This window comes from Ambystoma mexicanum, chromosome 10 (assembly GCF_040938575.1).
Source record: "Ambystoma mexicanum isolate Mex_15411 chromosome 10, UKY_AmexF1_1, whole genome shotgun sequence".
In the NCBI taxonomy this organism is placed as follows: domain Eukaryota; kingdom Metazoa; phylum Chordata; class Amphibia; order Caudata; family Ambystomatidae; genus Ambystoma; species Ambystoma mexicanum.
In genome coordinates, this window is record NC_090932.1 from 651,564,907 (window position 1) to 651,580,802 (window position 15,896).

Sequence of the window (15,896 nt, forward strand, 5' to 3'; positions counted from 1 at the left end):
CCAGATACTTAAACTCCTTCACCACTTCCAAGGAGTAACCCTGGATCGACCATTTGAAGGATCTCCATTTTGCTCTTCATTCAAAATCAGGACCTTTGATTTAGTCACATTTAATTTAAGGTCCAGATTTTCCAAGTAGACATTTAATTTGTTTAGTGCCCGTTGTAATCCAGTTGGCGTCTTGTCAAATATGATGACATCGTCGGCATAATTTAGGTATTGAATCTTGGTCTGTCCTAAGAGAGGGGGGTTAGTACGAGCACCATGCCAGCATAAGCTCATGTCCATTATGAAGAAATTAAACAAAAATGGAGCCAGAACGCACCCCTGGCGTAATACTCAGTTCTTGTCAATCCAAGTAGCACAGGAACCTTTAGCATCAAGTCTGACCCTGATCTGTGTGCCTCTATGCAGGGATACAAGGATATGTTAGTGTGATCGTGCTTTGCAACAAAACCTTTGATATTCAAGGAAAAAACATTAGTTGCAGGGACGTTAAGGTGAGAACTTAAAGCAAAAAAAAAAAAACCTGAAATGCAGCTAAACCCACCTTAACTTTGCGACCCCTGTTGCGCAGCCTACGACCACAAGGATGACATAACAGATCCCAAGTTAAGGTGGCCTTAGATGAATTTCAGGGGTTTAGTTGCAGTTCTCACCTTAGCGTCTCTGCAACTTTTTTCCCCTTGAATTTCAAGGGTTTTGTTATTCCATAGATTTTTAGAATGCTTCCAAACCCTTCGGATTGCAGGCTTTGAGAGCTTACAATGTTTTTAGGCAATGTGCAGTGAGATTACATTACTTGGCATGGACCACAAACTTTGGTTAAGCTCCGTGCTCCAATCGGTACACCCCTTTTTGGTGCCGTTATTGTGCCGGCGCCGATTTGACACGCCCATTCCACCACAGTGTCCATTTCGGTGCGTCCTTTTCGGCGCAAAAGCTATTCCGGCGCCGGTATTTTGGCGCAAGTGATGTTTGGCCGTACAAATTATTTTTCAGAAAAAATGACATTGAAATAAAACCTGGTGGCAAATTACTGTATACCATACATAAACATGTGCCTGCATCTTTTGGTTGAAAGAAAACCACTAAGGAGCATCAAATTGGTGAACGGAGGATAGCACAGGGGCAACACGCTGATCTTGGAAGCAAGACCATGCAGAGCAACAGAGGTTTGAATCCCAGATCCGCGCTTAGAAACTGTACCAGGTACGGTATTGGGTGCATTATAAAAAACAATTAAATCAAAATAAATAAATGGAGTATTTTTCTGTAGTTCAGACATGACTGTGAGTTTGAGGAAACTAAGTGGAAGCCTTTATCCGGTCAAAGTTTGTAGTTGCAGCCTTTTTTATCATTAGCCAAAAATAAGCAGGCTCAAAAGAGGAAAATCAACTAGCAGTTGTACAGAACTTGTAAACAAATGTTTCTGAGTCAAATAATGTAAGGGATCAATTAGCAAGAGTGGTAATCATGTGGAAAGTGCGTTTCTGTGAGGTGGGGGAAGAATTTCCTTTGTTTTCCCTAGTGCGACTGGTGGTAGACTTATATTGTGAGATCTGGCACCAGTGCTTATGCATTCTACAGAATGTTATCGTGAAAGGTTTAATCGGGATGTGACGGGTCTCACAGAAATGATGAAAGGGGGAGGTGGGCATATGATGTCTTGGTTGGGTCCTTGTTTCCATCGCCTCATTCTGTTTCTTTTTATGTGTGCTTTTTTTTTTATCTGCTGCTTACTCTGTTTATACGGATCTCTCTAGTTCATTTATAATGATTGTACATTTTTCACATTTCTTTTTTATATAGTTTACAGGTTGTGCATTTGCATCTGCGTCCATTTGGCAATATGAAGCATTAAAATTCAGGGTTCAAAGCTACTTTGATGTGGCGCAAGCAGACTGGCTGGACAAAAAACGGGGCAACAAAGAACTTGACTTCAGAAAGCAGGTAATTTCGGAAACACAAATGGAAAAGGTCATTACCATTCTTAACATTAGATGGCGACAATAAAATGCAGTTGTCACATGTTTAAGCTGGGAAAAATCTATTCTTTTTGGGTTTGAACAAATAAATGTTGGTTCATAACAAAATATGTGTGCACCTGTGTGTAATGTTAATGTTTAAACACTGTGATCTTGGACAAGGTCTGTTTAGCAAACTTGTAATAAATACAAGACAAGGCTCATATTCATGTTTTTTGGGCCAATGGGCCACTATTGTTTTACTTGAGCCTTGTTGAAGATTTTGCTTTTATCAACGGTCTTTAGCGCTGTAATTCTTTTTTGGTTGCTATCACCCGCACTTCTTTATCATCTCTTGGATTTGTGCTTTTTTTTGTAGCATTCCAGGTTCTCCAATTACCTATTGAATAAGTTGTTTCTACCCACTTTAATAGAAGGATCCAATGTGTTTCTGTTTATCCATTTTCTAATGCCACTATCTTTAGCTGTGCTGTGTGATCTCTAGCAAAGTCGGTAACTATTTACTTTCTTTTCACCTGTCTCCCTTGCACCTGGATTTTCTGAAATCTTTTCCTTCTAGTCTGCCGTGTTACAGGCTGCTTTTCCATCATACATATGGCTCATGTACTCTGTCTGAACCTGGCATAGCCTACATTTCTTTTTGATGGTGTGGTTCCATGCGGGCTGCATTTCTATCGGGTGCCAGGTGAGGTATCGACCTCTTTCGATGAACTCTGGTTTGGATCCAGGGTCAAGATACCTGAATCGCTCTTCTCGACAGTCTTTTTTTTTTTTTTTTAAATATGTTTATTTTTAAACAAGGCAGAGTGACAGCAATACAGGTTTACATTGAAGCATATTGTACATCAAATTAAGGTCAAGTCTCATTCCCCTCTTTCCCCTTCCTCCACAGTTATTGGAACCGGCTGGGCGTTTAATGCCCAAATTCATTGTCTTGTTCCTAGGGAGTGCCTCCGTCATCCAGAGGTTTATATGTCAGGGCCGGTCATAGTCAAGAATTGGGCCCCAAATGTTTTGGAAGCAGAGGAGGTGGCCCTCCCTGGCCGCAGTAACTTTTTCTGCAACCAGTATATCCCATATGTTCACCCACCACAGGGGCACGAGGGGGCCTTCCACTGATTTCCATGAGCGGACAACCACTATCCTTCCCGCCAGCAGACATTGAGACAATAACTTAGCTTTTGGGCCGGACCTTTAGTAGATCCCCGGTGACAAGGGGAGCCCAAGAGAATGGGTTTGGGTTCTAGAGGAAGCGTTGTCTGGGTGATCTCTGCGATACTAGCTAGGCATTGCTTCCAAAAGTTTTTGGACCTTTGGGCAGGTCCAGCACATGTGAAAGAAAGATCCTACCTGACCACATTCTCTCCAGCAGGCCGGGTCAAGAGTGTGATTCATGTGGTGGAGCCTCAGAGGGGGGTAGTATGTAACACTCACCTGGTATCCACAGGGACGTCACTCAGCCTGTTCTGACCTCTTAAGACCTCGAACCCTTCCCTGGAGTCTACTCGACTGGATACTGGGCCTGAAACACAGGATTGGTAGAGTTTAACTCCCTATTGTGTCTGTGTGCTTGAACCCCTTCTTCCCAGGGGTCCAACCCTTCCCTTTGATCCACAGCTCACCTTGTTTTCTTGGAAAGTGTGCTTTTGGTCCTGCTTTCAGCGCAGGGGCGCGTTGATTGATGCAGGCTCGTTGCTGCCTAGTTAGTTCACTGGCAAGAGTCCGACAGGTAAGTATGAGTCTTTTGAACAGTTCTCTAACTTCGTTCCTTTCCTTCCTTAGATGATGGCTGGCATCCGGGGATGGTGACGTGCTGCTGAGATGAGTAGCGCTGAAGGTGAGTGAGAGCGCGATGCGACCCTTTCGTATTTGTATTGAACTGAGTTCTTTTTCTGTGTCTTTTAGGTGCCGCTACGTTTTCAGCGTGGATGCCGGTTATGAAGAAGAAATGCAGTGAGTAAGCACGGTATGCGGTGCCTCTAGATGTTTCCACGCTAACCTGGAGTGTCTTTTCCCTCTTGCAGATAGATGAGAAGTTCCGGAGACAGAGTTCCCCCAGAGCGGATGGGATTCAGGTAAGAGTTTGAAGCTCGTACAGTCTTCAAAAATAAGTAAAGATTTGATGAATGCTTACTAATGCCTTTTTTCTGTTCTTTTCCCTTTTCCTTAGGAAGTGGCGTGCCGGGATGAGATTGACCCCGCCGAAGATGCCCGCAGAACAGAAGAAGCGATGAATGATGGGCAGAAGCGCCGCAAGGTTAGGCTGTTCCTAACGGTGTTCTTGTTCTTGCAGGAGCTGAGCGCAGAAGAAAGATGCAGGCCTACTGGAGACTGATCCGAACACGGTGAGTGTCACGCTGCAGGTGCAGAAAACACAAAGCATGTTTCTCATCCTGGGCGTGGCTTAAGTAGTCTCTGGGTATCCCAGGTGTCTCTGGGATGAACCACACCCAAAAGACTAGACTGCACATTCTTTTCTGGGAACCAAAATATGTGGGGGCATCCATCTTGTCCCCATCAATGCACTACAAGTCCAATCCCTAATGTTATCCTATGAGAGTGAGTGAGTCTGGTGCCACAAGCGCCAAGTCTGACTCCAAGTGGGTCTTTGGAGGGATGGAGAGGCCCTTGAGGGCCATGTAGGTGATCGTGGCCTGGCACCAGCCTGACATCTTGGAGGGCTGGGGACATGAGGGGCAGGAATCATGACAGCACTCCCCCCCCCCCCCCCCCAACCCCCCCTGTCCCTCCCCAAGGCCCCTCTCAAGGTGGCTCTTCTGTCTGGTCCTGGTTTGTTTGGATGGTTTTGATGAAATCGTCTAAGCAAGCGAGGTGCATGGATCTACTCACAAGGCTCCCATGTCCTGTCTTGTGGACCATACCCCTTCCAGTCTACTAAGTAGTATAATTTAGATCTGATGTACTTTGAATCCAGGATGTCCTTGACTTCGAATTCTGGCTCCCCGGCGACTACTACTGGCTGCGGTGGCGTTGCTACCCGGGTCCCAGGTTGAACAGGTTTAAGGAGAGACACGTGGAACACAGGATGAATCTGCATGTTTGACGGCAAAGCTAGTCTGACCGCCACCGGATTTATCACAGAGATGACGGTGAATGGACGCAGGTATCTTGGACGGAAAGTTCAGGTCCTTGGACACGTGTTTAGATGCCAGCCAGACTTTGTCTCCTACTTGGTAGTTGGGGGCCTTTCCTCGGTGTTGATCGGCAAACTTCTTTTGGCGATTCTTAGCTTGAAGTAGGTGTTCAGCTGCCCTTTTAAAGGTTTGAGAAATGGTCGTGTGCAAGGTTTTGACTGCTGGCATTTCCAGGGTTGTAGGAACGTCCAACTCAGAAGTACATGGGTGCTTGCAATACATGGTATAAACGGGTGTCTGCCCAGTGCTGGTTTGTAGGGAATTATTATAAGCATATTCAGCTATCCATAATAGGTCGAACCAGCTTCCTTCAGCTTGGTGTAATATGCAACGCAGATACTGCTCGAGCGTCTGGTTTGCCCTCTGTTTGACCATCCGTTTGGGGATGGTGACTGGTGGATAGCAGGATGTCGATCTGGGCCTTAGAGCAGCATTTTCTCCAGAACTACCTTGGTCTGAGACTAAAACTGAAGGAAACCCATGGAGTCGTACGATGCCTTCAAGAAATACCTTTGCCAAAGTAGAAGCATTTGGGAGCCCCTTAAGAGGAATGAAATGTGCCATTTTTGAAAATAGGTCCACGACCACAAGAATAGTGTTAAACCCTTGACTGGGTGGTAAGTCAGTAATAAAATCGAGGGACAACGTGTGCCAGGGTGCTAGTGGGATTTCGAATGGTTGTAATAGCCCAGCGGGTTTCTGCTTGGATGACTTGTTTTGAGCACACACTCCACAAGATAGGATGAATTGGATAATGTCTTTACGCCACGTGGGCCACCAATAATTTTGTTTTACCTTGGCTAGGGTTTTAGCGATTCCGGGGTGGCCCTCGATCAAGGAATCATGATAACCGGACATTACTTGTTCTCGTAGTTCTTGGTTTAGTAAGAATAAACGATTCCTGAAGTAGGGCAACTGATCTTTTATCATGTAATGTTGTCCTTGTTCAATCCACGCTTGTAATTGCTCCGGACTCATCAGGTTTTGGATTTCTTCATGTAATTCTTTCTGAGTTATGGTTGCTGTGATTCCTAGGAGCTTGTCACTCTGGATGATTGCTATTGGGTCAGGGGTCTGATACCCTTGCTCTTCCACCCCCATACGAGAAAGGGCATCAGCCTTTCCGTTTTTCACCCCTGGTCGAAATGTAATCACGTAGTCATATTCAGCAAAAAAAAAGAGCCCAACGTAGTTGTCGTGAGGTTTGGGCCTTTGCCGTTTTTAGGTACTGGAGGTTCCGGTGGTCAGTTATTACGGTGATTGTGTGCCTGGCGCCCAAGAGGTAGTGCCGCCATGCCTTAAAGGCTGACTTAATGGCCAGGAGTTCTTTGTCTGGGATAGCGTAATTGAGTTCAGGGGGTGTGAATTTACGCGACCAGAAGGCAACAGGGTGTAACTGGCCCGTTTCGGGGTCCTTTTGTGAGAGGACGACTCCCATAGCCATGCTTGAGGTGTCCGTTTCCACCAGGTATGGGAGATCAGGGTGACGGTGGTGTAAGATTGGAGCAGAAGTGAATCTTGCTTTGAGTTCCTGGAAAGCTTCCTCGGCTTCTGTTGTCCACTGGAACTTTTTGTTGCTTTTCCTTAGCAATGACGTGATGGGATGCACGATTTGCGAAAATCCTGGTATGAACCGGTGGTAGAAGTTTGCAAAACCCAGCATACTTTGAACCCCCTTGAATGAATTTGGGGATGGCCAGTTCAGGATAGCATCTACCTTGTGTACATCCATTCGGATTCCATTCGGGCTGAGAATAAAGCCCAGGAATTCCACCTCAGAGACGTGGAATGAGCACTTTTCGAGCTTGGCGTAGAGCTGGTGTTGACGGAGTTTCTCCAATACGGATCGGACGTGTTTAACATGGTCCTGCTTTGATGCGGAATATACTAGAATATGGTCGATGTACACTAGAGCACAGACATCAATCAATTCCCGTAGGACATCGTTCATGAAGTATTGAAATGCTGCAGGCGCGTTGCAAAGCCCAAAGAGCATCACTTGATATTCGTACAAGCCGTATTTGGTGCGAAAAGTGGTTTTCCATTCGTCCCCCTGTTTTACACGAACAAGGTGATATGCCCCCCTCAGGTCTGGTTTTGTGTAGATTTGGGCATCTTTGACTTGGTCAAGCAATTCAGGGATCAGTGGCACGGGGTAGCGTTTTTTTTATGGTAATCTGGTTCAGTGCGCGATAGACGATGCACTTTCTCAAGTCCCCCTCCTTTTTCGGTACGAAGAATAGAGGACTGGCTGCTGGAGACTTCGAGGGACGGATGAACCCATTGGCCAGGTATTGGTCAAGGTAGGCCTTCAGGTGCTGGTTTTCTGGTTCCATGAGTGCGTAAATTCGCCCACAAGGGATTTGTGCGCAGGGTATCAGGTCGATTTGGCAATCGTATGGTCTATGCGTTGGCAGGGTATTAGCCTGTTCTTTCTGAAAGACATCTTGAAAGTCCTGGTATTCACTTGGTAGGGTGCTGATTGCCACTGTCGCAAGCGTGGAGGTTCTGGTGTCTATTGGTTGTTTCTCTTGGCGATGACATGTGTGGGCGCAAGTCTCGGGAAAGGCCAATTCTTTTGCTCGCCAATCGATTCGAGGATTGTGAGCTACCAACCATGGCATTCCCAAAATCAACCGGAACTGTGGTGCCTTAATGAGGTCGAAAACGATAGATTCTTGGTGTCCATCCTGGCACAGACGGGCTAAAGCTGCAGTACATTGGGATACTGGACCACAAGCTATTTCCGTGCCATCAAGAGTGGTAACCGTGTCGGTGGTTGATTTAGGGCGTAACGGAAACCCCATCTTGCTGCAAGATCCTGGTCGATGTAATTCCCAACAGCTCCACTGTCAATGTACGCTCTTACTGCGTACATCCAAGATGGTTGTTGGTGATTGATCAAGACCACAGATAGTGCAAAATGGGAGGTCTGTAGTTCACTTTCTTCGCTCGACAAGTGGACCCCTGCACTTGCCGGGCTGGGGAGTTTTCCGATTCCTTGATGGTATCTTCCTTGTCCGTGGCCCCTACCGTCCTCCTCGGTGGCTTCACAGGGCACTCTTTAAGGAAATGACCTGACCTTCCACAGTACAGATATAACTGCTGCTGTCTCCTTTTATCCCTTTCCGCTTTAGTCAAGGGGGATCTGACCCCCACCCCGATTTGCATTGGTTCTATATTGTCCTTTGAAAGCACATACATAGGGCATGGGTCCGGTCTGGTTCGATCTGCTCTTCAGTCCTGCAACCTATGATCCAGTTGAATAACAAGGTCAATAAATTCTGAGCAGTCTTTCGGGGGGTTCACTACTTGTGCGAGAACATCCTTGAGCTCCCCCCGCAATCCCCAATGAAATAACGTGGTTCTCTTCTCCACTGGCCATTCTGCTTCAACTACAAGTCTATTGAACATGGCTATGTATGTTAATAGGTCTTGATTGCCTTGGGGTAGGGGACAGAAGTTCGTTGTCTAATGCCTGCCCATGTGTACGACGGGCGAACAGCTTTTCCATCTCCTGCTGAAAGCCTCTGAAGTCATGCAGCAAAGGATCGTCTTGGGCCACAAAGGGTACAGACCAGTCCGCGGCGCTACCACTCAGGTAGGATAGCACAAAAGCGACCCGTGATTGGTCATTCGGAAAGGCACCTGGTCTACAAAGGAAGTGCAGGCGGCACTGGTTCATGAACGTTGCAAACCTCTTGGGATCCCCCGTAAATCGTTCGGGCGGGGCCAAGGGAACTGCCCCAGGAAGAGTTATCTGAACGGGATTGGCTGATGGTGCTGGCATCGAGGGCACGCTTCCCGGCAATGGTGCATGCCCTGCTTGTGACTGGAGAAGTTGCTGTCTTAAATCATCAGTGCGTTCTTGGCTACTATCAGCTCTCTCCTCAGGGTGTTGGTTTTCTGACTGGCTGCATGTACTTCGGAATGTAGCTGCCCCAACATGTGGGCTAACTGGTCGGTTTCCGACGTTTCCATGACGCCCAGGTGGATTTTGATGTGAGGCTTTGTGTTCTGTAACGCTCACCTGGTATCCACGAGGACGTCACTCAGCCTGTTCTGACCTCTTACGACCTCGAACCCTTCCCTGGAGTCTAATCGACTGGAGACTGGGCCTGAAAAACAGGTTTGGTAGAGTTTAACTCCCTATTGTCTCTGTGTGCTTGAACCCCTTCTTCCCCGGGGTCCAACTCTTCCCTTTGATCCACAGCTCACCTTGTTTTCTTGGAAAGTGTGCTCTCCGTCCTGCTTTCAGTGCAGGGGCGCGTTGATTGATGCGGGCTCGTTGCTGCTTAGTTACTTCACTGGCAAGAGTCCGACAGCTAAGTATAATGAGTCTTTTGAACAGTTCTCTAACTTTGTTCCTTTCCTTCCTTAGATGATGGCCGGCGTCGAGGGATGGAGACGTGCTGCTGAGATGAGTAGCGCTGAAGGTGAGTGAGAGCGCGATGCGCGATGCGACCCTTTCGTATTTGTATTGAACGGAGTTCTTTTTCTGTGTCTTTTAGGTGCCGTAACGTTTTCAGCGTGGATGCCGGTTATGAAGAAGAAATGCGGTGAGTAAGCACAGTATGCGGCGACTCCAGATGTTTCCACGCTAACCTGGAGTGTCTTTTCCCTCTTGCAGATGGATGAGAAGTTCCGGAGACGGAGTTCCCCCAGAGCGGCTGGGATTCAGGTAAGCGTTTGAAGCTTGTACAGTCTTCGAAAATTACTGAAGATTTGCTGAATGCCTTTTTTCTGTTCTTTTCTCTTTTCCTTAGGAAGCGGCGTGCCGGGATGGGATTGACACCGCCGAAGATGCCCGCAGAACAGAAGAAGCGATGAATGATGGGCAGAAGCGCCACAAGGTAAGGCTGTTCCTAACGGTGATCTTGTTCTTGCAGGTGCAGGAGCTGAGCGCAGAAGAAAGATGCAGGCCTTCTGGAGACCGATCCGAACACTGTGAGTGTCACGCTGCAGGTGCAGAAAACACAAAGCATGTTTCTCAGCCTGGGCGTGGCTTAAATAGTCTCTGGGTAGCCCAGGTGTCTCTGGGATCAACCACGCCCAAAAGACTAAACTGCACATGCAGTTCTGGGAACCGAAATATGTGGGGGCATCCATCTTGTCCCCATCAATGCACTGCAAGTCCAGTCCCCAATGTTATCCTATGAGAGTGAGTGAGTGAGTCTGGTGCCACAAGCGCCAAGTCTGACTTCAAGTGGGTCTTTGGAGGGATGGAGAGGCCCTTGAGGGCCATGTAGGTGATCGTGGCCTGGCTCCAGCCCGACATCTTGGAGGGCTGGGGACATGAGGGGCAGGAATCATGACATAGTACCAGCGTAGCAGGATTTTGTAGGCGCATTCTCTGTTGGTGATGCAGGCGGATGATGAGTGGGCGCGGGTTTAAATGTCTACTCAAGATTAATCCTCTATTGGGTGTCCTAGGTCTGCCTCCCATTGTGCCATGGATCGAGTTTTTACGGTAAGAAAGTCCTTCTGGAGGCACTTATACAGGGTAGAGATCTTGCCTCGGGTTGTGAGGTCTTTTAGGGTCAGTCCTAAGGCCGTTGTGGGGCGAGTAGCTGCTTGGCAAGTTTGGAGGTGGGAGCACCAATGGCGTAGCTGGATATAGGTCAATCTTTCCCTCGCCTGAAGCCGGAAGGTTTCCTTGCATTGTTCGAAGGTACGAGGGAGTCCTCCTTCAAAAAGCTGTCCCAAAGTCTCCAGGCCCCCTGCAATCCAGGCTTTGAAGTTTTGGGGGTTTGCCCGAGGTGAAAAATCCGGGTTTAAGAACACCGGAGATGAGGGGCTGAGTCCCCTTGGAACCACCTTCTGCTTCAGGGCTCTGTCCCAAGTGTTTATAGTGTGTTTGGTAGATAGCAATAATCCCTGCCATTGCCGCCGCATCAGGGGTGAAATGTGTGGAAGAAAGCGTAGGGGAAGGGGAAGGTGATCCTGTTCCAGCTCCACCCACCTGGTGCGATCAGACAGTATCTGCCATGCCTGGACACAAGCCAGTTGTGCTGCCATTTGATATCCCTGTAAGTCTGCGACCCCTAGGCCACCAAGTCTTGCATTACCCCTCATTTTTCCCTTGGGGATCCTGGCTTTTTTCCCCCTCCAGACAAATTGTAGCATTTTCCTCTGCATGCTTCGGCGAGCCGGTGTCGGGATCATGACCGGGAGGGATGAGCATGCATACAGGAATCTGGGGAGCAGGTTCATCTTGCAGGCAGTGATCCGGCCCATCAATGATATCTCTTGGGACGCCCAACGCTTCAGGTAAATTTCTAGTTCTTTAAAGAGTGGGGAGAAAGTCATGTGGTACACGTTCTTTGGATCGGTTGTTTTCCATTGAACAGGGCACAATGGGATCAAGGCTTCCTGTTCCCCTGGGGTGATCCCTATCCCTAGGGCCGCTGACTTGTCAAAATTGATGGAGAAACCCGTAACCCTTCCATAACTGTGTATTTCGGCTAGGGCGTGCGTCAGTGAGGAGCGGGTTTCTGAAATGGTGAGTAGGACGTTGTCTGCGTATAGCTCGAGTTTGTGCTGTGATGAGCCAACCCGGGGCCCTTGATGAGGTTATTCAGCCTAATTCTTTGGGTAAAGGGTTCCATAATTATTGCAAATAGCAATGGGGATAGCAGACAGCCTTGTCTGGTTCCACAAGTTAGCGGTATTGGAGTAGAAAGAGTGTTGTTAATCCTGAGGAGGGTTTTGGGTGACTTGTAGTTAGCCAGGACCATGGTTCGAAATTCTTGCCCAAACCCAGCGGCCTCCAAAGTGAGCCTCATAAAGGTCCAATCCACCTTATCGAACGCTTTGGTTGCGTCGAGGGCCATAAGCACTAGTCCCTGGGCATCTTGCGAGGCCGGGTTACCAGATTCAAGGCTCTATGAATATTGTCACCTGTGGATCTATTCTTGATAAACCCAGTTTGATCAGGATTTATTTTTATCAGGTTGTATATGGAATAAGCGAGTTGCCAGGATCTTAGAATAAATGTTGGCATCAATGTTCAGCAGGGCAATTGGTCTATAGGAAGCAGGGTTCCTTGAGTCCCCTCCAGGTTTGGGTATGAGAACTGTAATTGATTCTTGCATGGAGGGGGTTATTGTCCCCGTGACTCTGAAGGAGTTAACCAGCTGTACTAGTGGAGCGAGGAGCTGGGGCCTGAAGACATTGTAGAATTTGGTGGTGTACCCATCAGGGCCAGGGCTTGGGGTTTGAGGGATTGTATGGCTTCTTCTACTTCCTCACCTGAGATCGGGGCATCCAGGGTATCCCGGGCTGAATCTCGGAGTCGCGGGAGAGCTGCCATCTGTAAATATTCTGTTTGCTCCTGCGAATTCCGTGCTGGCAAGCTCATCACCTTTGCCAGATGGTCTGCTGCCAGGCGTTGGTTTTCCTGTTCGGCGTATTGTATTCTGCCCTGCGGGTCTTGTAGTCCAATAATAGTTTTGCCTCGTTTCACCTTGGCAAGTTTAGCCACCATAGTTTCTTTGCCTTGTTGCTTTTTGCATAATAGAACTGCTTGGCTTTCGTTAATAAGTGTGCCGTATGTTCGGTGTAGTGGGCCTCAATCTTCTGTGCAGTACGAATAGCCCGTTGCGTCTTTGGGGACCACCCTTTCTCTTTATGAATCTTCTCTTGCCTTCTGGAGTTCATCCTCCAGGGTCAGGCGAGTTTGTTTCCCTTTTCCTATGAAAGGCTACCGCCTGGGGTATCGGCTCCCCACATATCACTGCTTTCATAGCGGCCCAAGTGTTAGCCGGGGAAGTATCTCCGCTAGTTTTTTCTTTAAAGAAGTTCTTGATGGACTTCGCATTTGAGTCTCTTAATGGCATCTCATTGAGCATATGGTCGTACAGCGTCCATCTGCGTGGAGCGGCAGGTGAAGGTTCGTGTACTCGAATCTCCAGGGTCACCGGAGCATGGTCGGATAGAATCCTTGCGCCTATGGTTACATCGTTGGCATAAGCAAGCATTTGCGGAGATGCCAGGAGAAGGTCTATTCTGGAGAAAGTTCTATGGTTGTAGGAATAAAAGGAGAAGTCTCTCTCTGAGGGGTGGAGAACCAGCCATATGTCCACCACCTCCAGGGAGCCAAACAGTCGGATGAGTGCCAATGCCAGGGCAAAGTCGCCAGAGGAAGGCAGGTGTGATGTCCTTTATGGGGTCTGGGACTCCGTTGAAGTCGCCTCCAATTACTATCTGGTCCTCAAGAAAAGGGGAAATAATGGAGCTCAACCCCTCATAGAAGGTAGCTTGACCCGTGTTTGGGGGGTATACCACGACAAAGGAATACAACTGTCCCCACAGCAGGCATTTTACTGCCGTGAATCGGCCGTCCGGGCAAGGTTTTGTGTCCAGAATCTGCGGATTTAGTCCTTTCCTGAAGAGAATCGCTGTGCCTCCTTTTTTAGTGCCTCCAGTGGCGAGAAATTGTTTCGGAAAATGCTGTGAGCGTAGATGTCCAAAGTCTGCTGATAGAAGGTGCGTTTCCTGATGCATGGCAACTGCTGCATTTTCATCCTGAAGTTTTTGTAGGATTGATTTACGTTTGGCTGGAGAGTTTAGTCCTTTGACATTCAGGGAGACAAACCTAAGAGTGTGATGTTCCTGGATGGAAAGTGAGGCCACTGCTAGCTGTGGGTGGGGGAGTGAGGTGGAAGCGGGTCAGTCAACATTTTGAAGAGTTTGTAACTGCTTACCGCCCTGCACCTGAGGTTTTCGTTTGGACCGCCTACGGGAGGGCCAACAAGTAACTAAGGAGGGGGGCAATATTATAGATCTGGCACTGCCCCTGACCAATGGGGTCAAAAAACTATTTTCAGCTAACGTGGCTAAGACTAAAAACAAACTTGGTGGTATATTCCAAGGATTCATAGGTGGATTGTGCCTTGAAAATAGGCATGGGCCGCGGGGAAGCCCGCTGTGGAGGCTCCGAGGTTCATCTGGATTTTCATAGGTGGTGGAGCTCCATTGGGCGAAAGAGATCTTCTGGGCCCAATGGAAGAGCAAGCCATGCTGAAGAGGGCCACCGGCAGAAGAGGAGCTGCAGGAGACATGTCTCCGATTCCGACAGTTTGGGTTTGTGGATGTTTTCAGCCTATATGTTCCATATTTGTGCTGGGTCATTTCTTTTTCCTGAACCTCAGGACCCTCAACCAGGAGTTCTGTTTCATTGTTGGCGGAGACGTAGGGTCTTTATCAGTAGCCTTTTCTGTGGGTGAGGAATTCTCAGGTGATGTCAAGTGTATAATTTTCTCTGCTTCCTCAAGGTGGCCGATTTTCCTTAGGGTGCCCTTGTAGGTGAAATGTAAAGCTGTCGGGAAAAGCCATCTATATCGAATCTGTTGACCCTGGAGGAAAAGAGTCAGGGGCCAAAGGGATCTCCTTTTTTGGAGGGTGAGAAGTGAGAAGTCTTGGTAGATTTGAAGCGGAGTGCCTTGGAAAGTTAGTTCATCCCTAGTGCGGGTGATCGATGAAATACCCTCTTTTGTGGTCAAGAAGTGCACCCTGGTTATGACATCAGGGGGGAGTCCGTTTCCACCCCGCGGTGTGGGCGCAACCTGTGGGTGCGATCTAGGAGGAGTTGAGATCTGCCTAATTGTGGAAGCAATGATTGAAAGAGGTCACCCACGTATACTGGCAGATTTTTGTCTGGAACTGCGGTGGGAATTCCTCGAATTCGGAAATTATTGCGACGAGCTCTGTTTTCAAGGTCTTCCTGCTTGAATTCCAAAATTTCGCATTTGTCTTGTAGGGTTCTAATCGAGCGTTCAATTTCGTCTCGGGCAGCTGAGTGGTCCTGGGTACGATCTTCGACCTCCCCCAATTTCTGTTCAGTCTCCGTCACTCTTTGGTCAGTGCGTTCTAGCTTTGTGGTAAGTTCAGTCATACAAGACCTGAATTCAGATTTGATTTCGGCCTTGAATGCTAGGATATCACTTTTGGTTGCAAGGGTCTCTTTGTCCTCCAGGGCTTTCTGCGGGTAGAGACGGGAGGGTCCAATTTCTTATTTTTGCCAGCTGATAATAACATTGTGGCCAGTGCTCCAGATAAGATTTTGAGGTGGGAGTATTTTACGCATGATTTTTCAAATTAGAGCGTAAATGCAATTTCAAGAGAGTAAAAATTAGTTTTCTCCTCTGCAAGAGAGTAAAACATATCCAACACATACGTTATGGGTATGAACACATTTTAAAAGGGTGCGTGCTTTATTGTGTTGCTCGCTTAGCTGTCACAGATTTGGTCTTTCAGTTGGAAATTCACCATCATGCATAAGAAGGCTATGCTGCTGACAAAAGAAATGCTACATTGCCATCTAGTGGTGGAAAGTATGTTTTTTTAATGAATAAATCAAAGCGTACACGGTACGCAGTACAAAATTAAATGGTACGTATTTGCCATATTTACATGCGTAAAAGGGCAAGATACGCACGTTAACTGGTAGGCTGATTGTCACAATGTCCGGGTTCTTACTGGATTTTGCTTGTTCAGACATGGTATATGAGGCGGTCAGGATGTTGTCCCAGTAGTGATTAGGGTTGCCTGGATGCAGTATGGGTGAGACGGGGGGTGGGAGATTGATGTGTGGGCCGGGGCGCCCCAGAAGATGATTCTGAGAGTGGGGGGAAGGAGGGAGAGTTGCTGTGTAGGCGAGGCAGAAAGAGGAGTTGATATTGAACGGTCCCTCCGGAGTTCGTCCGTCTGCATTGATCTTTCTTTGCTTTGTCGGGGGTCCGGTGGGAACAAA

General features: G+C 47.8%; 1 protein-coding gene across 1 annotated transcript in view; it reads left to right on the forward strand.

The window, feature by feature from the left end:
• Window positions 1-15,896, forward strand: part of PARL (presenilin associated rhomboid like) — a 625,047-nt gene that overhangs the window by 233,374 nt on the left and 375,777 nt on the right. Inside the window, exon 3 of the mRNA XM_069618249.1 lies at window positions 1,813-1,953. Coding sequence (XP_069474350.1) covers window positions 1,813-1,953 — 141 coding nt within the window. The remainder of the gene's footprint in view (window positions 1-1,812; window positions 1,954-15,896) is intronic.